We start from the raw sequence: 21,166 nt of genomic DNA on the forward strand, positions 1-21,166 counted from the left end.
GGTGCATAAAAAGAGCCTGTGCCACTCTGACTTGTTAAACCCTGCAAAGAGCGCAAAGGCAGAGCCCTGCCCGGTGCTGCAGCACCCAGGGGTGCAGCCTTTGTGCCGGGATTAGCTCCCACATGCCAGCCCTGCAATCACAATCAGCACTCCAGAGCCTCCCACAGCAGCCACAAAGGTCAGGCTCAGCTGCTCTTCCCAATTATTCCCCAGCCTGGACAAGAGCAAACACTGGGACTCGTGGGCTGGGCTTAACGCTGAAGTGCAAAAGCTGCTCAGCTTCTCTTTAACATCTTTTTGTTTTCATCACTGCCATTTGGAAGATTTTGGGTGATTTTTTTTAAAATATATTTTTTCGAGGCTCATTGGGCTTGTTAAACCACCCGGAGTGGGACAAGCAGACCACAAAGGCAGCTGGACCCCGAGCCTGAACTTTTAAACCCAAGAGTTGTGAAATACTAATCCTGGAGTGAGGAAAAATGGATTTGCTCAGGTTTAGAGGGCCAGAATGATCAATCAGCACACAAAGGACTCCTTTCATCACTAATGTGCTTTTGCTGGGAATAATATATGTAAGAAAAATGGAGTTTTTAACCTTTTCTCCAGAGAACCACTGCTTTTCAGAACTGCTCGACGGCAGCGATGGGGATGAAGAGGAAATACTTGTCTGTGGAGAAGATTTAGAGCTTAATCCTTTTGATGGCTTGCCTTACTCCTCCCGTTATTATAGACTGATGAAAGAGAGAGAAGAGCTTCCAATATGGAAGGAGAAATGTACTTTCATGGAAAGTTTGCTTCATAATCAAATTGTGATTGTGTCAGGAGATGCTAAGACTGGCAAGAGCTCCCAGGTCAGTACAACAGACTTGGTTGGGGGTTTTTAAATGTATTTTTAGAACATTTAATGAGGTATGAATTGCAGAGTTACTATAACTATTGTGATCCAAGTATTAAGGCCAGAGAGGGAAAGTGAAATACAGAAAGTGAATAAAGATTAATGCGGTCAAATACAGATTTAAAATACCTTAAACATTTTAATAATTTTCTTCTAGTACTCAAAAGAATTTCCACTTTGAGTTTTGGTTCTGATTGGTGCTGTATCAGGAAAGAAATACAGGGGGTTTGTCAGAAGGTGAAAAAATTTCTCAGGGAGTGAAGGACTGAAATCAGCAGGGCTGCTTCTCAGGGAGAATTAATGGTCTTTCCCTCCCTTCAGCCAGGAGCAAATGTTCTCTGCAACAGCACAAAATTACTTTACAAAACTCATGTTAAAAGACATCACTGAAGCCAAGATCTCAGTTGAGTCTAAGCACACAAATATCAGCCAGGACTATGAAATTCTGCTCTAACAATATATAACAACCCAGGTCTGTTGTCACAGTGAGCAGACAAGAATTTTCAAGTGTTACCAGCCAAAATTTTATTGTTTATGACTGGGATCAGGAGAAAACTTTCTTGCAGGTAAAGCTGTAGGATATTTACTGTTGCAGGGCATTTCATATATCTTAGAGACTTCAATGCTGGACGTTTCTAGAGATCACATATTGAACCAGAGACATCACACTTCTCCCTGAAAATTCCTACATTCCAATAAAAATGATACACACCCACCTGGGGCCTGGAATAACTTTTGGAGTGCCAAGAATTTACCCCTTGTTATTGACTGTAATTTACACACAAAAAACTTGTGTAATAGTAAACAACTTGCTAAGAAATGTTAGATTTTAAATTGCCCTTTAACAAGGAAATTTGTATTGAACCTTTGATAAGATGTAGCACATTGCTGCTTGGTTTTTAAGCATTTCTAGAAAAGCATATAACTATCCAGAAATAAATTATATGTGGTTGATGCACCTAGTTTAAATTAAGGATTTGAAACCTAATATGTCCATTAAAATAATATTTATAATGCAATTTTAATTTCTCATAACAACAACACATGAATATTTTCTAGTGTTGATGTTATGTAAATATATAAATCAGAGAGCTGCTGTGTAAGTTCCTGCAGCAGTTCAGTTTCAGTTATCTCTGTTTGCAGAGTAATTCATCTGAAATTACAGATATTGGCTGTGACATTTGTCAGCTTGAAATCCTGTTTTTCCTGGGACGTGTTTTCCATGGGTATGGAGCAGCAGGGGCAGGTTTGCTGCTGAGCCAGCTCGGAACTCAACAGCACCGAGCTCGCTGGATCCATCAGCACATTCTCATAGTGACCCTGCTGTCACCTGCTCCCCAGAGGCCACTTCTGCCCCTTCCGCAGTAAATTCCAACTCGCCTGAGTCCAGCGGAACAATTCCCAGATAAACCTTCCAGTCCCTGTTGAGAATTTAAGAGATCCCAGGTGCTGACATTGATAATTCCCGTGCGTGGCGCAGCCGCCGGCGAGCAGCGAGCGCCCAGCTTGATTGAGTTGTTCCATGGGGCTGAAAGAATTCCAATTGCTCGGAATTCCAGTCCCAGCTAAGCAGGTCCAGCACTAACCCCTGGTGTCCCGGTGTGCCTGCAGGTCCCGCAGTGGTGTGCTGAGCACTGCCTGGCCGTGCGGCCCCGCAGGGCCGTGGTGTGCACGCAGGTGCTCCGCCAGGCCGCCCTGGGGCTGGCCCTGCGCGTGGCTGACCAGATGGACGTCAACCTCGGCCACGAGGTCGGGTATTCCGTGCCTTTGGAGAGCTGCGGCACCGCTGAAACCATCCTGAGGTTGGTGCGTTTGGGGGTTGGAGGCCTTCGGGCCAAGATGTAGCTGGAGGAGGTGGCGGCTGACAGCGCTGCAGGTCAAAGCTGCTTTGTAAAGGTGTAGAGTATTTTAAAATCACTGAATGTACTGAGGTGGAAGGGAGCCACCAGGATCATCCATTCCAGCTCCTGGGCCGGCACAGACACCCCAACAACCCCAGCCTGGGCATCCCTGGCAGCGCTGTCCCAATGCTCCTGGAGCTCTGGCAGCCTCGGGGCCGTGCCCATTCCCTGGGGAGCCTGGGCAGTGCCCAGCACCCTCTGGGGGAAGAGCCTTTTCCTGATACCCAACCTAAATCCCCCCTGGCACAACTTCAGGCCATTCCCTCAGTCCTGACCCCCACAGAGCAGAGATCAGTACCCGCCCCCACTTTTTTCCCCTCACATGGAAGTTTTAGACTGCAATAAGCTCTTCCCTCAGTCTCCTCTTCAGAGATTTTGGGATGACTCAATAAGAACTAAAAGGCTTAAAGGAGGCATTCTCTGCTAAATCAAAGTAGAGATTTAAGAGGGCAAGGTTACTGTCCATGCAAAACTTCATTAAGCACCTCAGTAACCGCTATTTCTTTTCCTCTACTCTTTTTTTCTATTTTCCAATACAGGAGTGTCCATTACCATAAGAGAACATAGGATAGTTTTTCCCAAAGTAAGGTTAAAATTCAAAAGCAATCAAAAAACATGGCTAAAAGAGGGTATACCCAGAAACAAGAGGAAAATAGAATCCAGGGGGATTTTTGGGAGATAAGAAATGCACTTAATGTAGTAAGTACAGGCCGGTGATGGCAGCAACACAGGGATTCAGCTCTTGAGCCTCCCAGAAAGTTATGAGAGTTATTTTCTCTGGGTCCTTAATATGGCAGGCACAAACTATGATATCCAGATCACAAGCTTTTTTCTCAGCTACTGGTTTCCAGTGCAGAAGAGGATACTCACCACTTCTGAAAATCGATTTCCACCACTCTTCCTCTTGCCTGTCCTTTCTCTTTCCGTGGAGAACTCCTTAAGCCTCATCCTGCAGCAGAACTTCCTGCAGCTGCTCCTGTTGTGAGGGAGATGAATCCCTTCCTCTCAGACATCAAAACCTGCTTCAAGAATTCCAAGTCCTGCTGAGCAACACAACAAAAATAATATCCTTTAAAAAACTTCCAGCAGCAGGGATAGAAGTGAGAAGGGCCTTTTGGTATAAGTTAATTGCTCATCTTGGTTCAGGCTCTGCCTCAAGTGCACCTTCTTTTCTTCCTCTAAAAGGATTAGTTCCTAGCTCAGGAATTGTTTATGGCATGTGATACGCTTAGATAGTTTGGAAGATGAATAGGTTATGATTTTAGGGCAGAAGTATTTCTGCTTTTGCCTGGAGCATCCTTTCCACCACCGTGCCACTGAGTGGCATTGAATCGCATCGGGTTTGTAGCTGCTTAAGGAAGGATTTAAACATGTGACTGAGGCTGTGATATGTCTGCAAAGTACTCTCTGTTCTTATCAAATCTTTCTTGTTGGAACACAAAGAACCAAGCTGCCCCCAAGAAACTGAATTCATTTCTCACAATAATTTCCAAGAGCTTGGTAGAGTTTTGTGCATCTGTGCTGCAGGTACTGCACAGATGAGATGCTCCAGAGGGAAATGATGTCCACGCCCCTGCTGAACCATTATGGTGTCATTGTCTTGGATGATGTGCACGAAAGGACTGTGGCAACAGATGCACTGCTTGGCCTTCTGAAAGATGTCTTGAGAGCGAGAGCAGAGCTGAGGCTGGTGATCCTCACTGCCCCCCACATGTCCAGCACCCTGCAGGATTTCTGTGGCAGCACCCCGGTGATCCGAGTGCAGAGCAGGCACCGCGCTGAGGTCGTGTACTCCTGCAGCATCCACAGGGACCCCTTCCTGTCTGCTCTGAGGCTGCTCTTTGAGATACACCACACCAAAGAGAAGGGGGACATTGTCATCTTCCTGGCATGTGAGCAAGTAAGTTATTAACCTGTTCTCTTTGGGATTTTAATCAGGAAATGTGTGCTTTTATCTGACGGATAAATATTGCCAGGAGCTAAGACAGCAGATGTGCCACCAGGTTTTATCATTTCAGGGTTTTCCTTCAAAGAAGTCATGGCATCCATAACACTATAAAATATCTATATAACACATAAATATTGTGCAACTAATATATACATTTTCTATACAGAAAGGCCACCATCCTTCTGTGATGCAAAAAGCAGCACACAGGGGCACAGGCCACAAGGGCAGGGATTTAATACATTGCAACCTATCCTGGCGCTGGGCATCCCACACTTGGTGTTATCCCTGTTTTGTGGCAATGGACACATGGACACAGGTCCAGTCTCCATCAGTGTCCTACTGCACAGGAATGTTTTTACCTTAAACATCCCAACGAGATTTTTCCATTTGGATTCCACTTCCCATCCATTGGTGTGCACAACAGCAAGAGGGAAATGTCACTCCAGAGGTGGGAAAGAAAACCCAGGAATCTGCATGGGCTTGGCCATTCTAAATAGTGGCACCTCTGAATCTCTGCAGACAGCAGTGATTCCCTAAATTCACTGCACCAGCAGGTCCTTTATAGCTGTCAAAGCAATCTGACAATCAAATAAATATTTCTATTATTATTATTATTATCCTGATTGTAATCCCCAATCTTCCACTGTGTGTCATTAAATCTGCTTTAGAACAACAAATTCACCAGGAAATAATGACTTTTCACAAGCAAAGATAATTTACCATAAACTACCCAGGTGATGTTTGCTGCTTTTCACTGTAAAAAGGGGGATGGATATGAAACACTTTTAATAATGTTAATAATCAGTTTTAAACCTCATAGACACAACTTTTACAAATGATGAAGTAATGAATTCTCTGTGTTAGTCCCCTTATTTACAAGAGGTAATGTCAGAGAAAAACACACACCCTTTCCATATCAAAGGATTGGGAAGAAAGTTTTATTTCTGCTTAAAAGGTTTTTTTTTTGACAGGCAGATTACCCTCAAAACTAAAATAAGAATTTCTTCTTTGCTGAGAAGAGATCACTCATTTTTCTCCCTCACAATGAACAGAAGACTCATTATGAACCAGAACATCCCATGAATTCTTGTTTAACTGTGATTTAAAGTATCATATTGGTAATGGTTCACTGTTCCCAAGCACTCAACTGTCTTTAAAACTAAACAAAAATATGAATTAACCAAGAACATCAGGATTTATGAGCTGCCCTGCTGCCAGCCTTGCTATTACATGTCATTCTTGTATCTTTATAACAATTTTTATAGAGCACTTTCAACCTCTAACTACTGTAAATGTGGTGCCACTCTCAAAGAGAAACTCAGTCTGGCTTTTCAATTTTGCAAAACATTTGCTAATAAAAATGCTTTTAAAAAAATTCCCTTTCAGACTGAGCAAGCCCATGAATTATTTTTGTGTGCCTTTCAAAAAATTGTGCAGAACATAAATGATTTCTTATTAAAAACCCCCTCAATAACAAAACCCTAAACCAACAACAAAAACTTTTGCAATTCATATCCAACCCCTGGATTTGTGAACTATTTTAAAGGTGATGTCCTATCAACACAAGTTAAGGACATTTTATTGACTTTATTAAATCTTTATAGAGTTTATTAATCATGAGGGGAAAAATATTCAAGCCTTTACAATACTTATATCTTCTTAAATATAATAATTAAGGGAAAGTAGGCAGGTTTCTAAGTATTTTGATCATTTGAGGTGTTGTAATTGGACTAAGAATATAATAATTTCATGAGGAAAAATGTATTTCTCTTGATTACAGGAAATTGAAAAAGCTTATCAGATGATCAGACAGGAACAGTCCAATTTAAACCCTGACCTTGGAGAACTCATCCCCATCCCTTTATATCCCACAAAACAAGACCTGACTCCCAAACCAACTCAAGACAAACAGAAATGCTGCAAAAAATACAGGAGGAAAGTGCTACTCACCACCAGCTTTGGAGAATCTTTGATCTGGACTAAAAATGTGACCTTTGTCATCGATGTTGGTGTGGAGAGAAGAAAGGTCAGTGAAGGGAACCAGAAGCACTTTGCCAAAAATAAACTCTGCATGAGGGCCTTTGCAGGGCAGGGGAAAGGGAATTGTGCAGCTCAGATTAATGCAAATAGCTTCTGGAGGCTCACATGTTTTTCTCTTCTTTCACAGCACAGGTTCTATGAGATTTTTAACAAGCAAATTAATAGACTTTAAATCATTTTCATGGACATCTCATGTGAAAACCCAGCAAGAAATCACAATTACTTCTCAACTTTAATCAGAAATCAATTTTTGAAGTTTCAAAAGCCAGGTGAACGCTCCCAGCTGAAACTGCCACTCAGTTGGGCACCAAACCAATGACAATTCATTTGCAAAATACCTCTCACCTGAGTTCTGGCCTTTCAGCCATAACTCTCTTTTTAGTATCTTACAGATACAGCAAAATACAATCAGTTCTTGGGCACCTATTGGCAGATCTCCTGGTTTAGTAGATTAATCTCATCCCTTATTTAATGACTTAGTAATTGCTCACAGGGGGAATCTCTATTTTTTTAAAGCTGCTTGTGCTCCTCCTGGACATGTGCTCCCATCCAAGTACCTCCAAATGCTGCAATGTATCTAATTAATACTTGATCTTCCACAGTTCATTCTAAGTTTGGCCTCAGTTCTTGTTTTCCACTCTGGGAAGGATTAGTGCAGCTGCAAAAAAAGAAATCTCTCATTTCTTTTATTCCAACAAAAGTGATGTTCTAGGGAATGAGTAACTGTGTAGGAACATGGACTGGAGAGCTGCACTACTACAGGCTTTGTAACTTTCCTACTTAAAGTAAATATTCCAGTAACAGGCAAAAGAAACAACATAATACAGTTCCTTTCAATAAAACAAGGTGGAATAACCAAAATTGTAGTTAGGTATTCCTAAAATTTTGGAGCAGGGATCATTAATCCTTGATTGGCCTTGCAAGTAGTTCAGGGAAAAGCTTATGAACTACCAGTACCTTTCATTTTCATTGCAAAAATCTGTCATTTTAAACGGTTTTAAACTGGGAATTATAAACTAACTCAGTCTCAAGGCAAGCTAAAAAAAAAGTCACACTTTTGTGTGCAAGGACAAAGAGCCTAAAAGCAGTTTTCAATTAGACCATGCTTACTTCTTAAACTTATTCCTACAGCTGCAGTTTTCTTGGATGACAGAAGTGAATTTCATTTCCATGATAACCTGAAGCCCAAAGTGAAATTCAACGAATTAAAAATTTTGTTAATTTAAAATACAAAGCAATGGGAACAAAACAGATCCAACAGTCCTGGTATCTATCAAATCACCTCTATCAGTGATGTAATTTTTACCTTTAATTCAATTATTTTGTTTAGTCCTGTGATTATTCCTCCCTCACCAGCTCAAATTCTCATTCAGTCTTTGTAGCTCAAAGGCAGCTGAGCACAGAGGGAAGAGGCAAAGTTTTGTGCAGACCAAAATCCCACCTGAGTGTTGCAGCTGGGATATATCAGCAATTTACCTGCAGGAAAAGAAATTTGTTCCCTGCACTGAAGGATATTTTATCTTTTTTAATGAAAACCCTGCTTAAAGCAGACAGAGTTGACTCAAAAGACAGGAGTGGAAAGCTGCCTTATCCAGGCAGTTTTATGTCTTGCTGGACACTACAGGCTTGTGGCCAGAGCAGTGAGTGAATCAGCTCCTCAGCTTAATCAAAATAAAGCATAATTAAGAAAAATATAAAACATGGCATCATATATCTCTAATAAAGCCTTTGCCCCCCGTTCCAGATTGCCAGGTTTCAGTATTAAGACAAAAATCTGGAGTTGGGGAACAAAATGCTATCAGAAGCTGTTGATATTCTGTCACTGGAAGAAAGAAATAATATTTTTTGATGGGTTTTTTGATGAGACCATTTTCTGCTTTAGTAAGGTACATTTCTCCAGGAAAAAAAACATTTATCTTAGAGCACACTTAGCGTGACTGCAAAACATCTGTCAGTTTGTCAGGGTGCTGAGTGCTCTCCTGTCCAAGCTGCTGAAATAAAAAGAAATGAAAACTGTTACTGCCCTTTCTGTAAAATGACTAGAGAGAAATTCAGTGCAGACCATTCATATTTTTGCAGCCCTTGTGTACTTATCTGATGCTTGGTATCTCTTTCATTTAAAGGTGTACAATCCTAGAATCAGAGCAGACTCTGTTCTAACCCAGCCTATCAGCCAAAGTCAAGCAGAGATGCATAAACAAATTCTGGGCATGTCTCCATCAGGTAGAAATATTAGCTCAAAATTTAAATCCATTAGCTCAAATTATTAATACAACCAACGTGGCAACACGCAGAGGAAGCATTTTAAAAAAGGTAATTTTCCTGAATTCTCTTTCAGGGAAAATCTTCTGCTTGTATCCTGAAGAATTTACTTATAAGGAAATGAAGCCACAAGTTCCAGCCAAAATTCAGGAATCCAACCTCACCAGCATGGTCCTGTTCCTGAAGAGGATGGACATAGCAGGCTTTGCACACTGTGACTTCATCAGCAGCCCAGGTGAGGGGATGCACCAATTTGCCATATGTTTATTATTATTTTAGAAATTATTTACGGGTTAATTTTGCCCTGTTGCTCACAGGACCGTTTTTTATTTAAGGACTTGTGATAACATCACCCTGCTTTTACCACTTACCTGCTACAGCAGTTCTCAGCTCAATAGCACTTAGAAAAAAGACCATAAAGTATCTGAATGGAATTGGAATGTTAAAAAAAGAAAAGTCAATATTCCAAATATCTTCTCATCTAGGTTCCATATTATTTTCCTGCAACCCACAAAGAAAATCTGTTCCCCATTGTACGAGGCATTGTACAGATATCCAACAGAATATATTCCTTTAATCAAAAGTTTACAACCCAAATAAACCACTGTTGTTACCTAGGGGACGTGTGTGGAGGAAATGAGCTTCCTCCTTATCCTCCAGCATCTCCCACCTCAAATTTACAATGGGCTGCCCCCTAAGGACAATATTCCTTATAAAATAAACCCAAATACACTTTCAGTACTAAGCAGGGAAGACACTGAATTCTGAGGTAAGGGTCTGAAGGAAGTTGCCTGGTTTTTCCCCCTGACTTCATAATTTAGGGTTTTTTCTATAGAAGGATATTTTCCTCTGTTCTGGCTTATCACAAAACCCAAGTGCCACTGCAAGTTCTGCTGTTGCTTTGAAACTCATTAAAGTGAGGGGAAATAGTCCTGGTTTCATTGGTTTGGGGATTGCTGGCTTCATTCTGATAATTTTCCAGTGCAAACAAGAAAAACTTTTGTATTGTCCTGCCTTTCCTCGTGCACATACACAAAATTGGAATGATCACTTCTCTTCTATGTGCTGTGCACTGTAATTAATCAGTAATAAAGTGTTAATCCCCACTGTTGGATGTTGCAATAGATAGTTAACTGGAATTTTTAAGAAGAATTTATTCTACTTTTTCCCTCATCTGCTTGTTTAGTAGAAACATGCCTAAAAGAAATCAGAAAAAACATGGTCAGTCTGATGGTAATTCAAAACCAATGAGAACTGGAGTCTTTTGGCTTTGAGAGTGTCACCTCCTGTGCTTAATCCACAAAAACTGCATGGAAAATGCTTATGGAATACAGTTTGCTTCCACTCAAATTTAAATGTATTTTACTATTTTAAAAAAATCTACTTAAACATATTTGTGTTTTTCCTGGATATGAAGAAAGTTGTTCTTGAACTGTAGAAGGAATTAGTAAAATTTTATTAGGGAAAGCATTTGGCATTTTTGGATTTAAAGGTGCAATGGGGAGAGAGCATGAAATGCTAGAGGCACTTAAGGGTTTCACAGATGTAGGAGTTCTAAGTTTTGGCTGTATTTTTGGATAATGCAGCTGAAGAAAAGCATTGTTCTGATGTGTCAAAAATGCATTTGATAAATGTATGGGCTTTACTTGGATGGACATTAAATATGACAAAGTTTTTGCTAACTACATCAAGAGTGCCCCATCCAGGTATTGAACAGTTTTAGGAACTACTGAACAGTGTGAGGAATGCTGGACAAACTGCCTGAATGAGGAAAAACTCCCACAAACACTGCAGGAGTCCTCTGAAAGCAGTGGAGAAAGTCTGCACAATTTCCTTGTCTCCTTCCTGTCCTACACAATTAAACATTTGAGAGAGAGCTTTAATGATCCAGCACAGCTCTTCTTTTACCCAGGATACATCACACACTGGCTTGCTTTCCACTTTGGAGCAGGCAGTGAACTTTTTTTCCTAGTAGCACTTTTAGATTGATCCCTACACGATCCTCCAGAGATGAGTGTAAAGCTCCCACAGTCAGAACAACAGAGTTTGAAGTGCCTGCTGTGAACTTGTCTGAAAGAAACTGGAATACTGAGGGGAGGCATTTGGCAGGGGAGTCAGTTCTTGTCTTAGACCAACTCACAAAACTCAAAACATGTCAGGCTTTCAAGCACATAAGCCCAAGAATGATTTGGGCGGGGAGGGACCCTAAAGATCCTCCAGTTTCAAGCCCCTGCCATGGGTTTGAGTATTCCATGGCTCTTCACCTCCTTGGAGCTGAGGTCCCTTTCAGTAAAGGGAGTAAAGACGTTGCAGCACCTCTCACGTGCCACGGGCTTTCCTCTGTCCAACAAACATTCTCACCTTTCTCTGCAGTTGAAACAGAGAGAGGCTTGAAGGCCTTAGGTTTGAGCTTTTGTATTTTTCAAATGCTGCACTGCCTAGTGAGTAACTCTGAAGTTTCCTGTTAACTACTGTTCTCTCACGCTGGTCAGACAAAACAAACCCTCTCTAGGTTTGCTCTCCAAGGACACCAGGCCCCAAAATGTGTAAACTAAAGCCTAGAGAAGGGGGGGGCAAACTGGGGGTTATTACATCATTAACTGAAGTTATAATTGGAGAATTAACCCTGATATGCAAATGAGCCAAACTTATAAAGGTGTGGAGAACCTGTGACCCAGTATAAATACCTACCTTTTATTCTCTTATTTTTGTGTAGCCTCTGCTTTTAGGTGGTCACCTCAAGGCATAAATTTTAGGTGAATTTCTCCTAAACAAAATAAAGTTTTCACTGAGATGGCAGAGTAAGGCACAGGCATGAACTGGTGAGCAAACAAATCAGAAGGATGCTGAAATTCAGAGCAAGAAGTATTTCACAATCTGTTTCCTGCACATCGAGAACATATAGCAGATAAGAAACAAAAATTACATCAGTAAAACATTTTATTTCTGCTCAGCAACAATGTGCACAAGGGATTTTTCTTTTTTCCACTGCTCTTTGAGGAGAAATAAAAGCCTGGATTAACTCTGACTCATTACTGCATTATGAAAGCAACAAACATGTCAGGCTTACAGCTGCTGCATTTAATTCATGCCATAATCGAGAGGAGCAAATGCAGCAGAGCTTGTTCCCCTTTCTGGAATTCATGAGCCAGAGGAAAATGAATCTGGCACTGCAGCTCTGAAGTGCATTAGTGGGATTCCAGTACCACTACAACAGGGATGTGTTTACATTTTGATCAGTTAATCAGATTGATCTTTGCTGGGGTTGATAATGGGACAAAAGAATTCCAGTCCCATAGATTGCAGCAGCACTGAGTACTTTTGTAAATCGCTGGAAAATCCTTACCTAAACTAAGCAAATCATTATAAAGATGAAGCCATGTAAAATTCCTGTGGGGAGTCAAGGTGAAAGCACTTACAGATTCCGCATTCATTCCCAATTTCCCTAAATAATTTTCAGGTTAAAGGATGTGTCAGTGGTCATGGATGCCATGACATTTGAGAGCTATGCTTTTACAACCCCCTGGAGAATATATTTCTAGAACATCCAGAATAACAAGAGTTGTATAAATTTATATCATTTCAAATGGTTTCAGAAGAATAAATTGGTGGCATATTTTCACTGGGGACTGTCAAAGACAGAAACTCAATGCACCATGTAAGGTCTGCTCAACAGAGACCATTCAGGGCAGATTTATTACCTTAAATTTACTCATTAATTCTTTGATGTTTTAAATTCTGGCTTTCATCAATGAAATGATGTGTGCAGACATCATTCAGTCTATTTTGTCAGGACAAGGCAGGTCAGGCCCTGTCCTGGCTGTCCCTGCTGGCAGAAAAGCCCAGCAGGGACCATCACCAGCCAGACTGGAGGAGTGATGAAGCAGCATGAGGGGGAATGGAAAGACTGCAAAGTACGAGTTTGGGAAAGTAATTCTTAATGATCAACTATCATTGCAAAATAATAGTTACAGAACTGCTGGCTTCAGAGCAAAACAGACACATAAAAAACCCTGACTCAGAAGTTACAGGGGGAAAAAGAGAATCAGGAGGAAATCTGACTCTTCTGTGCTTGCAGAAGAAAAACCTGTGCATAATATGAGGAAAACTTGGCATAGACTCCTCTGTCTCTTCAGTGTGCTATCCAAGGAGCAATGCTGGAAATCAGGAACAGCAAACACCGCTCCCCAGGACTGTTCTCCCTGCAGTAATTACTTTGGCAGCTCTCTGTGCTGTTCAGCCCAACAGAACCTGCAAAACCTGTGGTGTGCCAGGCAGAGAATCAGCTCTTTAAAGACAATATCCCTTCACCTGACATCCATGGCAGCTCTAACTTTTTAAGTTATTCCCATGGAAGGAAAAAATCTATCAAAAAAGGTGTTTTATATACCCAGCATTTGCAGAGTAGGAGACCAGAAAACAGGAGCTGTGGATGCCCCAAAGAAGCACAGGAGAGCAGTTAAATGGACTACTAAAAATCATCAAATTTAAGTTTCATTCCTATCTCTAATATCCACTTATTACAGAAATTTGACCAAATCCCTAAATAACTCGCTTCCTAATGCAACAAGAATAATACTTTAGAATTTATTTAATCACACCTTGAGCATTTCACTTTCAGCCATGTGGGATGTGGTACCAAAGACTACAGGTATACCTCCCTTTAGAGACAGAACTTACTCTGTTCACATCAAAGTTACAAAAATATGAAACCAAGAATATAATTTTAAGTAGCTTGGAAGTCTCAGATAAACGATTCCAGTGCTAACAGTAACATTTAGTTATATATTTGCTTTACTAAGCCTAAAAAGGATCAAAAGCAGGATCTGTATTTACATAAAACTGGTCTGCTTTCCTGAAAAGAGTCCAGAGCAACCCAGTCTTGAGCAGCCAAAGAACACAGACCAGGGAAAGAAAACAGCAGGTTAGGAAATACCTTCTAAAATTCCAGGGATGTGACAGTTTCTTGTTGAAAGCACAGGACACATCTTGAGAGGTTTTTTTAGCTTTGCTCTTCTGAAAGCAGCAGTGGAGTCACAAATCCTCGTGGTTCACACCTCGAGGCAGCAGTGGCTGGTGCTGGCAAGAAGCCCTACAAAGCCCTACTCTAATTTTTTATTTTTTGCTTTTTTACTCTTCCTTCACCTGCTCTAATCCACCTTTACTGTCTTGTCCTTTCTAGAGCAATAAAACTCCAGGAGTCGTTTTTTCTATTTTTTTCCAGAACACTCATAGCAAGACAGGGAAGTAATTTGTGCTTATAAATCTCAAGACAACTAACTCTAGGGCATAAAAATGCAAATTACTGATGCTATCAGGGGGTTGAAATTGGCTGCCATATAACCATATATTTTGTGAGCTCTAGCACAAACTACTTTGTTGACTTCTGGGAATTAGCTTTCCATGATTTCCTAGTAATTACTACACATCTGAATGACCCTTTTACTCTCCCTGTATTTTCAATCACTGATTTTTATTTCCTGTCACTGCCTCGTATTCATCATCAGCTGCTACTTCTCATTTCTTTAAAATTCTTAAGTATTTTTTTCTCAGATGCTTTAGCTTTTGCAAGGGCTCATTGTTTATGCCATTAAACCTCACATATCTGATAATAAATGTTCTCTCTCGATAGAATTGTACAGGCAGAGGTAAGAACTCTGAGACTGAAATGAAGCAGGTCCACAGTTTTAACAGGAATTTACAGGCTCCTGAGAGAATTTGTCTGAAAACTGGGTGTTTTAAACTTAACTGAAGTCACATTAGCAGATTCACATGCTGGAGAAGTTCTGGAGAAGTTCATGTAAGGGGAATTAATAAACTATTTTTTCCCTTCAGACATGAGTAACAGAACGAGGTTAAAAACAACAGGTGCTTGTTTGCTTCCCATCTTACTTTTTCCTTGATTATAAGTAGTTAATTACAGAGAGCTGGCAATCAACAGTTCACTGCCAATGAAGTTAAAACCCCATCTCAAGATTTTCTTGCAAAAAGTGTGGGGAATGTGTGGCTAAATGCGACCTAGCAGCTAATTACAGCCTTGCTTTGCTTTTAATCTTGGTGATGCCAGACACATTCCCACTCTTAACGAATGCAAGAAATTATTTCTACTCATCTACTAATGAAGATCCAAGTGCAAATACACCCCCTGCCTGTGTGGGCAGCTGTGCTTGTGGTCTGGTTATTTTATTCAGGGATTTTTTTCACATTAAAATGCAGACTGACAGCAGCCCACAGAAGCTGACAAATGGCCAGCGCAGCTTCTCAGGGCTGGGGACCAGGCCAAGTCCTGCTGCAATGGAATTTCTGCCACCAGCTTCAAGGGGACTGGAATTTAACTTGTTATCCATAGAACTGAGAAAATAGCAACCAGTTCCTTAGAATGGAGTAAGGAGAAAGTTGCTGCAGTGGTTGGAGAGCAGTTGTGAATATAAATGAACTGGCACCTATAAAAGTTATTGAGCATTCAATACAACCTGGAATAGAAATTTGCCTTTGAAAAGAGCTAGGAGGAAAGAACTTTAAAGAACCTTCACACTTCAAGAGTTCCCAAATTTCCACCTCTGTCTTTCATGCTCTGGCAACAATTTTTTGGAGTGTAGACCTGACAACTTCAAGTTCAGGTTCCCTCTCCCCAGCCCCAGAACTGGAGCCACATATGCTTGTTTGACCTACTTTTATCACCATCAGATTTCCTACAGACCTGCTCAAGTTCTAATTTTAAGTGTTGATTTGCTTAATCCTGTCCTCTCAGGACATTTTCCTATATTCCCTCATTATTTTTGCTGCCTCACTGTTCTCACTTCTACCCATGGAGGCTGTAAGGAAGTTATAACCCACACTAAGAGAAAACTGAACATTGAGTTTTGTGGAGTGAGAAAGTACAGCCAATTGCTAGGGAGATTCTTTTACTACAATCCCATTTTTCTTCTGGTATCATGAGAACCTATGTAAAAAAAGTATAATAATTAAAAAGGCAACCAAGAGATCTCCAAATACCTGCAAGAATAACAGTTACAACTTCTGTAAATGCTTCTCTGGTTAAAAAAGATCTTTCCTGTCCTGTATCTCAGCACCCCTCAAATGTGACCACCCTTCTTAAAAAAGAACGAACACAAAACAACCCACCTGAAAACTGCCAAAAATGGAAGCAGTTTTGACACAGTCTAGGGGCAAATACAGAATTCAGGATTGTGTCTGGGCTTTTGACAAAAATTGTTCTGACATAAAAAGCAACAACAAAGAGATGTGCAACTCTATGATTGTTACCTTGTATTTTCTTCCTCCAGAATTTTCTCAGCCTTCCATTCATCCATTACTTTTTGTTCTTACTCACTGTCAAATAAAAGAAGTTGATTCCTCTCATTTCCCCACAGGAAATACACAACTGAAATATTATAATGACAATTCAGACATTCATTTCTGTGTAGCCACTCTCAAGAACCGGAATTCTCTTCCCTTTTCCTTAGCTCCTGAAAGCCTGATGCAGGCTTTGGAAGATCTGGATTATCTGGCAGCGCTGGATAACGACGGAAACCTCTCTGAATTTGGGATTATTATGTCAGAATTCCCCCTGGATCCACAGCTGTCCAAGGCACTGCTGGCTTCGTGTGAATTTGAGTGTGTGGATGAGATGCTCACCATTGCAGCCATGGTAACAGGTACTCCCGGGTCAGCTCTCACTGCAGGCCTTGTGCCACCTGCCCAATCCAAACTCTTTCCAAATCTATCCACAAAAGCAACCCAAAAGCAAATTTTTGTTATTCTCATCCTGCTTATTTCAAGTAAATTAATGTCTGGCTGTGCAAGTCTTGACTGTAAGGATACAATCAAACCTAAGTAAGGAATTCCCACAGAGCATTCCATTTCCAGCCTTCAGCTGCCCACAGGCTTCCTCCCTTTTGTCAGAAACATCCCTTCAAAATGAAACATTCTTATATTAATCTACATTTGTTACAGGTTGGTGCAGCAAATTAGGGGAAGTTCTAATTATAAAACAACATTGAACTGTTGACCTAGAAAGAGTTTCTTTGTGATCTTGTCTCTGTACTTCAAATATTTTATAAAACTAACATAACCTTGGAGCCTTAGGCAGCAAACACATGAACCACAGGATATCAAGAGGCTTTAGTTGATCTCCTTGCAGGACAACTTTTTATGCCCAAACTGGGTTGATTTTTAACTTGTGATAATTTTTTAAAGTACATATAACAAATGTAAATGATTGAGCATAGGCACAATTCAATTTTAGAAAAGGTCAACCATCTCAAAAGACACAAAAGTAAAATGCACTGGAAAGCACAGATTTCAACACAGAGGGGCAAATTAAGGCATTAAATCAATAAATTTAGTGGTTTTCTATAAAAGAAATATTTTGTTTGGATTCTGGATAAATTGGTTTGTGCCATCATGCAGCATTTTTGGTATCAGCCTGGGAGAAAGCTGCTCACCTGCTTTTGTGTTTGCAGCACACATTAACTAAACAAGACTGAAAGGACACTCCCATAAATAAACCCTTAGTGAATGCAGCAGGTTCAGTTCTTCAGCACCAATCCAACACTGGGGATTAAAGGCAACTGAGGAAGGAAAAACCCAAAAATACCCGTGGGGTTTTGTGCATGCACCTCTGTGTCTTCACCAAAACCAAACTGACTTGGTTTTCTCCTCAGCTCCCAACTGCTTCCTGCACGCCCCTCCTGGCACAGAGGAGATCGCTCTGACCTGCTGGCGCCGCTTCTCCCACCCTGCAGGAGATCACTTCACCCTCATCAACGTCTTCAACGCCTTCAAGGCAGCCACTGCCAACCCCACAGACCCAGGCAAGTGTGCCCGAGGCAAAATGAAGCCCACTGGGACCAAAACCAAAAAAACAAACCCAAAGATCTGATGATTCTTTCTAGAATTGCTGATGTGCAGGAAGAAACCTATGGGAGTTGCTATTGCTGATGAATATTAATTAATTAATTAAAAACTACCTAAGAGAGCATCCTTTACCCAACAGGGATCTATAACCACTATTCCAATTGTCCTTTGACGTGATGCTGTGCAAAACCAGAATGATGGTTCTTCCTGTAGAAGCACAAAATCCAAGCTTAGGATGAATAAGAGCTGTTGAGGAGGGCCTCAATTCCCCCAACAGCCCAACAATTCTGGTGGGGTTTTGATAGCTGTGAACTGAAAGGAAAATGTAAGGGAAAAGTGGAAAGTAGCAAAGTCTGCATTTACAGGAGGCCAAATAAAAGGCAGGAGACTGCAGAGCAGCAGAAGCTCTTCACTGCATTTTCCTGTGCTCAAACATCCTGCTCTGCTTCATTTAGCCCGAGATAGCAGAGGGATACATTTGCACATACTGAGTAAAAACTTGAGACAGGGAAGCAGGATTTCTTCCTTCCTGTTCAGTCATGTGGAATGCTGAAGGGAGCTCCAGGAGAACCAGTCCTTTACCCAAATGCAGGATCAGCACCAGCACCACAGATGTGATTTCAGCTCCATATCCTGGCCTGAATCCTTAAGGCCTGAAAAATAGAATTGCTACTCATTCTCTGGGAAGCTTTACTTAGAGCAAAGAAGGGATTTGATTCAGAAAGAAATAGCTGCAGTTCTATAAAACTAAGTGAGGATATCAAGTATTGCCCACTTACTTTGCAAGCTGAGCCTAAGCTGTCTGTATGGCTCATTGCCAGAATTTTGGGCATCATCTGCAGCAGTGCAAAAGCATTTCACAGAGCAGCATCTCTGTGGATTGCACCCATTGGTAAGGTTCTGCTTTAAGTCAAAACACTGGGTTTTTTTCCTCCACAGACTTCAGCAATGAGAAATGGTGCCGTGATTATTTCCTGAGCTGTTCTGCTCTGAGCATGGCAGAGATGATCAGAGCCGAGCTGGTGGAGATTATGAAGCGCATTGAACTTCCCATTTCAGAACCAGATTTTGGATCAGAAGAAAATCTACTAAGCATTAAGAAAGCTCTTTTATCTGGTTACTTCATGCATGTAAGGAAAAACACTGTGGTTTCATCTTCCTGCACTGTTAAATTATGTAGAATGCTTTCAGAAAACTTAAGTTCATTAGTGAAATCTCTTGATCACCAGAAAGGATAAAAGCCATTTTTTTTCCCAGTGTATCAAACACTTCTGCCCATTCCAGCCTTTTCTCTGGGGTTCATCTCTCACTGCACACAGTTCACACACTCCACACAGCAATAAGAAAACTGCCAATATGCCTTTCACTCAAAGAACTCTTTTGCCTCAAAAAACTCTTGAACTTGAAATATTCCTTTAGGAATTATTCCCCTTTTGAAGCTGTTTTTGTGAAAATTGCCTGGAAATAGAGAAATGACTTGGATATATTTAGGTGTATGTAATACACAGCTTGTTCATCTCAGGAAGGCACCCTCTGATTGTAAATATAAACTAGATTGATTTATTCCCACCTGAGTCCCCAGGCTTTCCTTCACATCCCTGTGCTCCACCCCAACACAAAAATGACTCCTCCCAACTGCACATTTCATGTGCTGACACATTGTATTTAAAAGCCTATGACAAGTATATATGCTAAAGAAAATATGTTCGTATGTTTTCACACAGACCCTTCAAAGCCAAAGTCAGATACTTTTGCACTTATTTGTTGCAGCTTCCTTTCAAACACATATACCAACGTTTTCTTTTAAGTCTCATTTCATGGTATCCAGTCCCAAGTTTTCCCACACAAATTTGAGGAGAAGTTTAGCCTCTCCAGTTAAAAGTAGCTGAAGGGAAGTCTAATTTCTGATTTTAATCTACTAGGCACTGATCAATTAAATAATGGACAACTCTCAATTTTTTTTTTTAGATGGCTCGTGATGTGGATGGCTCAGGGAACTACTTAATGCTAACACACAAACAAGTGGCCCAGCTCCATCCCTTCTCATCCTATTACAACACCAGGAGGATTCCAGAGTGGGTTTTATTCCACGAGTTCAGCATCTCAGAAGGCAATTCCATCAGAGTCATCTCTGAGATCTCCCCCCATCTGTAAGTGAACTGTGATGAAGCTGCTCCTTCACTCCTAACTCCACCACAAAATCCTCACTTTAGGGGGATAAAAAAATAAAAAAGGGAAGATCTGTGATCTCAGGCCCTCACTATTCTATTTGCCACTGTAACTGTAATCAACTGAAAAACACCACATTATTAGCTGCAAAAGTTTCTTCCAAAGTAAAATACAGAGAAAATAAAATTCAGAGTTACCAGAGCAGTGTACTCACACATTAATCGAGCTGGGAAGGTCTTTGTTCCCTGAAAACCGATTTTCCAGCAAATCGTTTTCTTAACATATTTTCTGTACCCAGCCAGCTGAATCGTGGACTGTTTATGAATTCAGAGAGAGACCAGAGCCTTCCTTTTGCAAAAATCTCTTTACATGAAGAATATGCATTTCACTCTCCCATCTTTTCTATTTCCCATGTTTATAGGAGAGCTTTTTTCATAATGCTATTGAGCCACTCTGTTCTAAAGCAGGGAAATTGCTATTTCATGCAATCTGCAGCACTGGGAACTGCACTGCACCTCAAGTGCAGGCTGAGGATATTCAATGCAAGGCTGCTGAAAGCATCTTGGAGAGACTCTTGGATTCTTGCAGAGTTTTGGGTTGAAATATCAACTTTGTAGCTTCTTTTATATATGCCTGGAAATAATGATTCAAATATTTCAAAATTCAATTAAAAAATTAATAAGGTTTTGTTTAATTTCCTCCCCAGATTTGCAGAGCTGGTACCTCAGTATTATTTCAGCAATCTTCCTCCAAGTGAAAGCAAGGATATTCTGCAGGAAGTCATCAATCACTTGGCACCTGTTTCAGCCACAAAGGAGGAACAGAAAACTGACAATAACAGCAAAGAAAATGAGGAATTTCCCCAAACTCCTACTGAGCAGAGATGTGTTATTCAGTGATTTTAGACTGAACTATCACATAGTGGGCAACAATAAATAAAAGCAATATATCCAAAGTACCTCCCCACCTTAACCTATGAAAATATTTCAAACTTTTGATAGAAATGTATTTAACAGCAGAAACAAAAAGAAAAAGCACTTTTCTCAACAAAAGTGGTTGAATGCACTATTTTGGAACAAAGCCTCATGATTT

At 40.7% G+C, this 21,166-nt stretch overlaps 1 protein-coding gene and 1 long non-coding RNA gene across 2 annotated transcripts; one reads left to right on the forward strand and one right to left on the reverse strand.

The window, feature by feature from the left end:
* Positions 1-13: 13 nt before the first annotated feature.
* On the forward strand, positions 14-21,149 carry DHX32 (DEAH-box helicase 32 (putative)). Its single transcript, XM_032115968.1, has 11 exons — positions 14-851; positions 2,507-2,697; positions 4,324-4,696; positions 6,525-6,770; positions 8,908-9,007; positions 9,123-9,281; positions 16,513-16,704; positions 17,713-17,862; positions 18,845-19,035; positions 19,874-20,055; positions 20,781-21,149. Exons 1-11 carry the CDS (start codon positions 582-584, stop codon positions 20,971-20,973), a joined length of 2,247 nt encoding a protein of 748 aa, XP_031971859.1. The 5' UTR covers positions 14-581; the 3' UTR covers positions 20,974-21,149.
* LOC116447159 lies at positions 1,009-4,442 on the reverse strand. The gene is made up of 2 exons (XR_004241501.1): positions 3,667-4,442; positions 1,009-2,778 (listed from the first exon to the last, which is right to left on the reverse strand). It is a non-coding gene; the product is annotated as an uncharacterized LOC116447159 (long non-coding RNA).
* Positions 21,150-21,166: the final 17 nt, after the last annotated feature.

Source organism: Corvus moneduloides, chromosome 8 (genome assembly GCF_009650955.1).
Source record: "Corvus moneduloides isolate bCorMon1 chromosome 8, bCorMon1.pri, whole genome shotgun sequence".
In the NCBI taxonomy this organism is placed as follows: domain Eukaryota; kingdom Metazoa; phylum Chordata; class Aves; order Passeriformes; family Corvidae; genus Corvus; species Corvus moneduloides.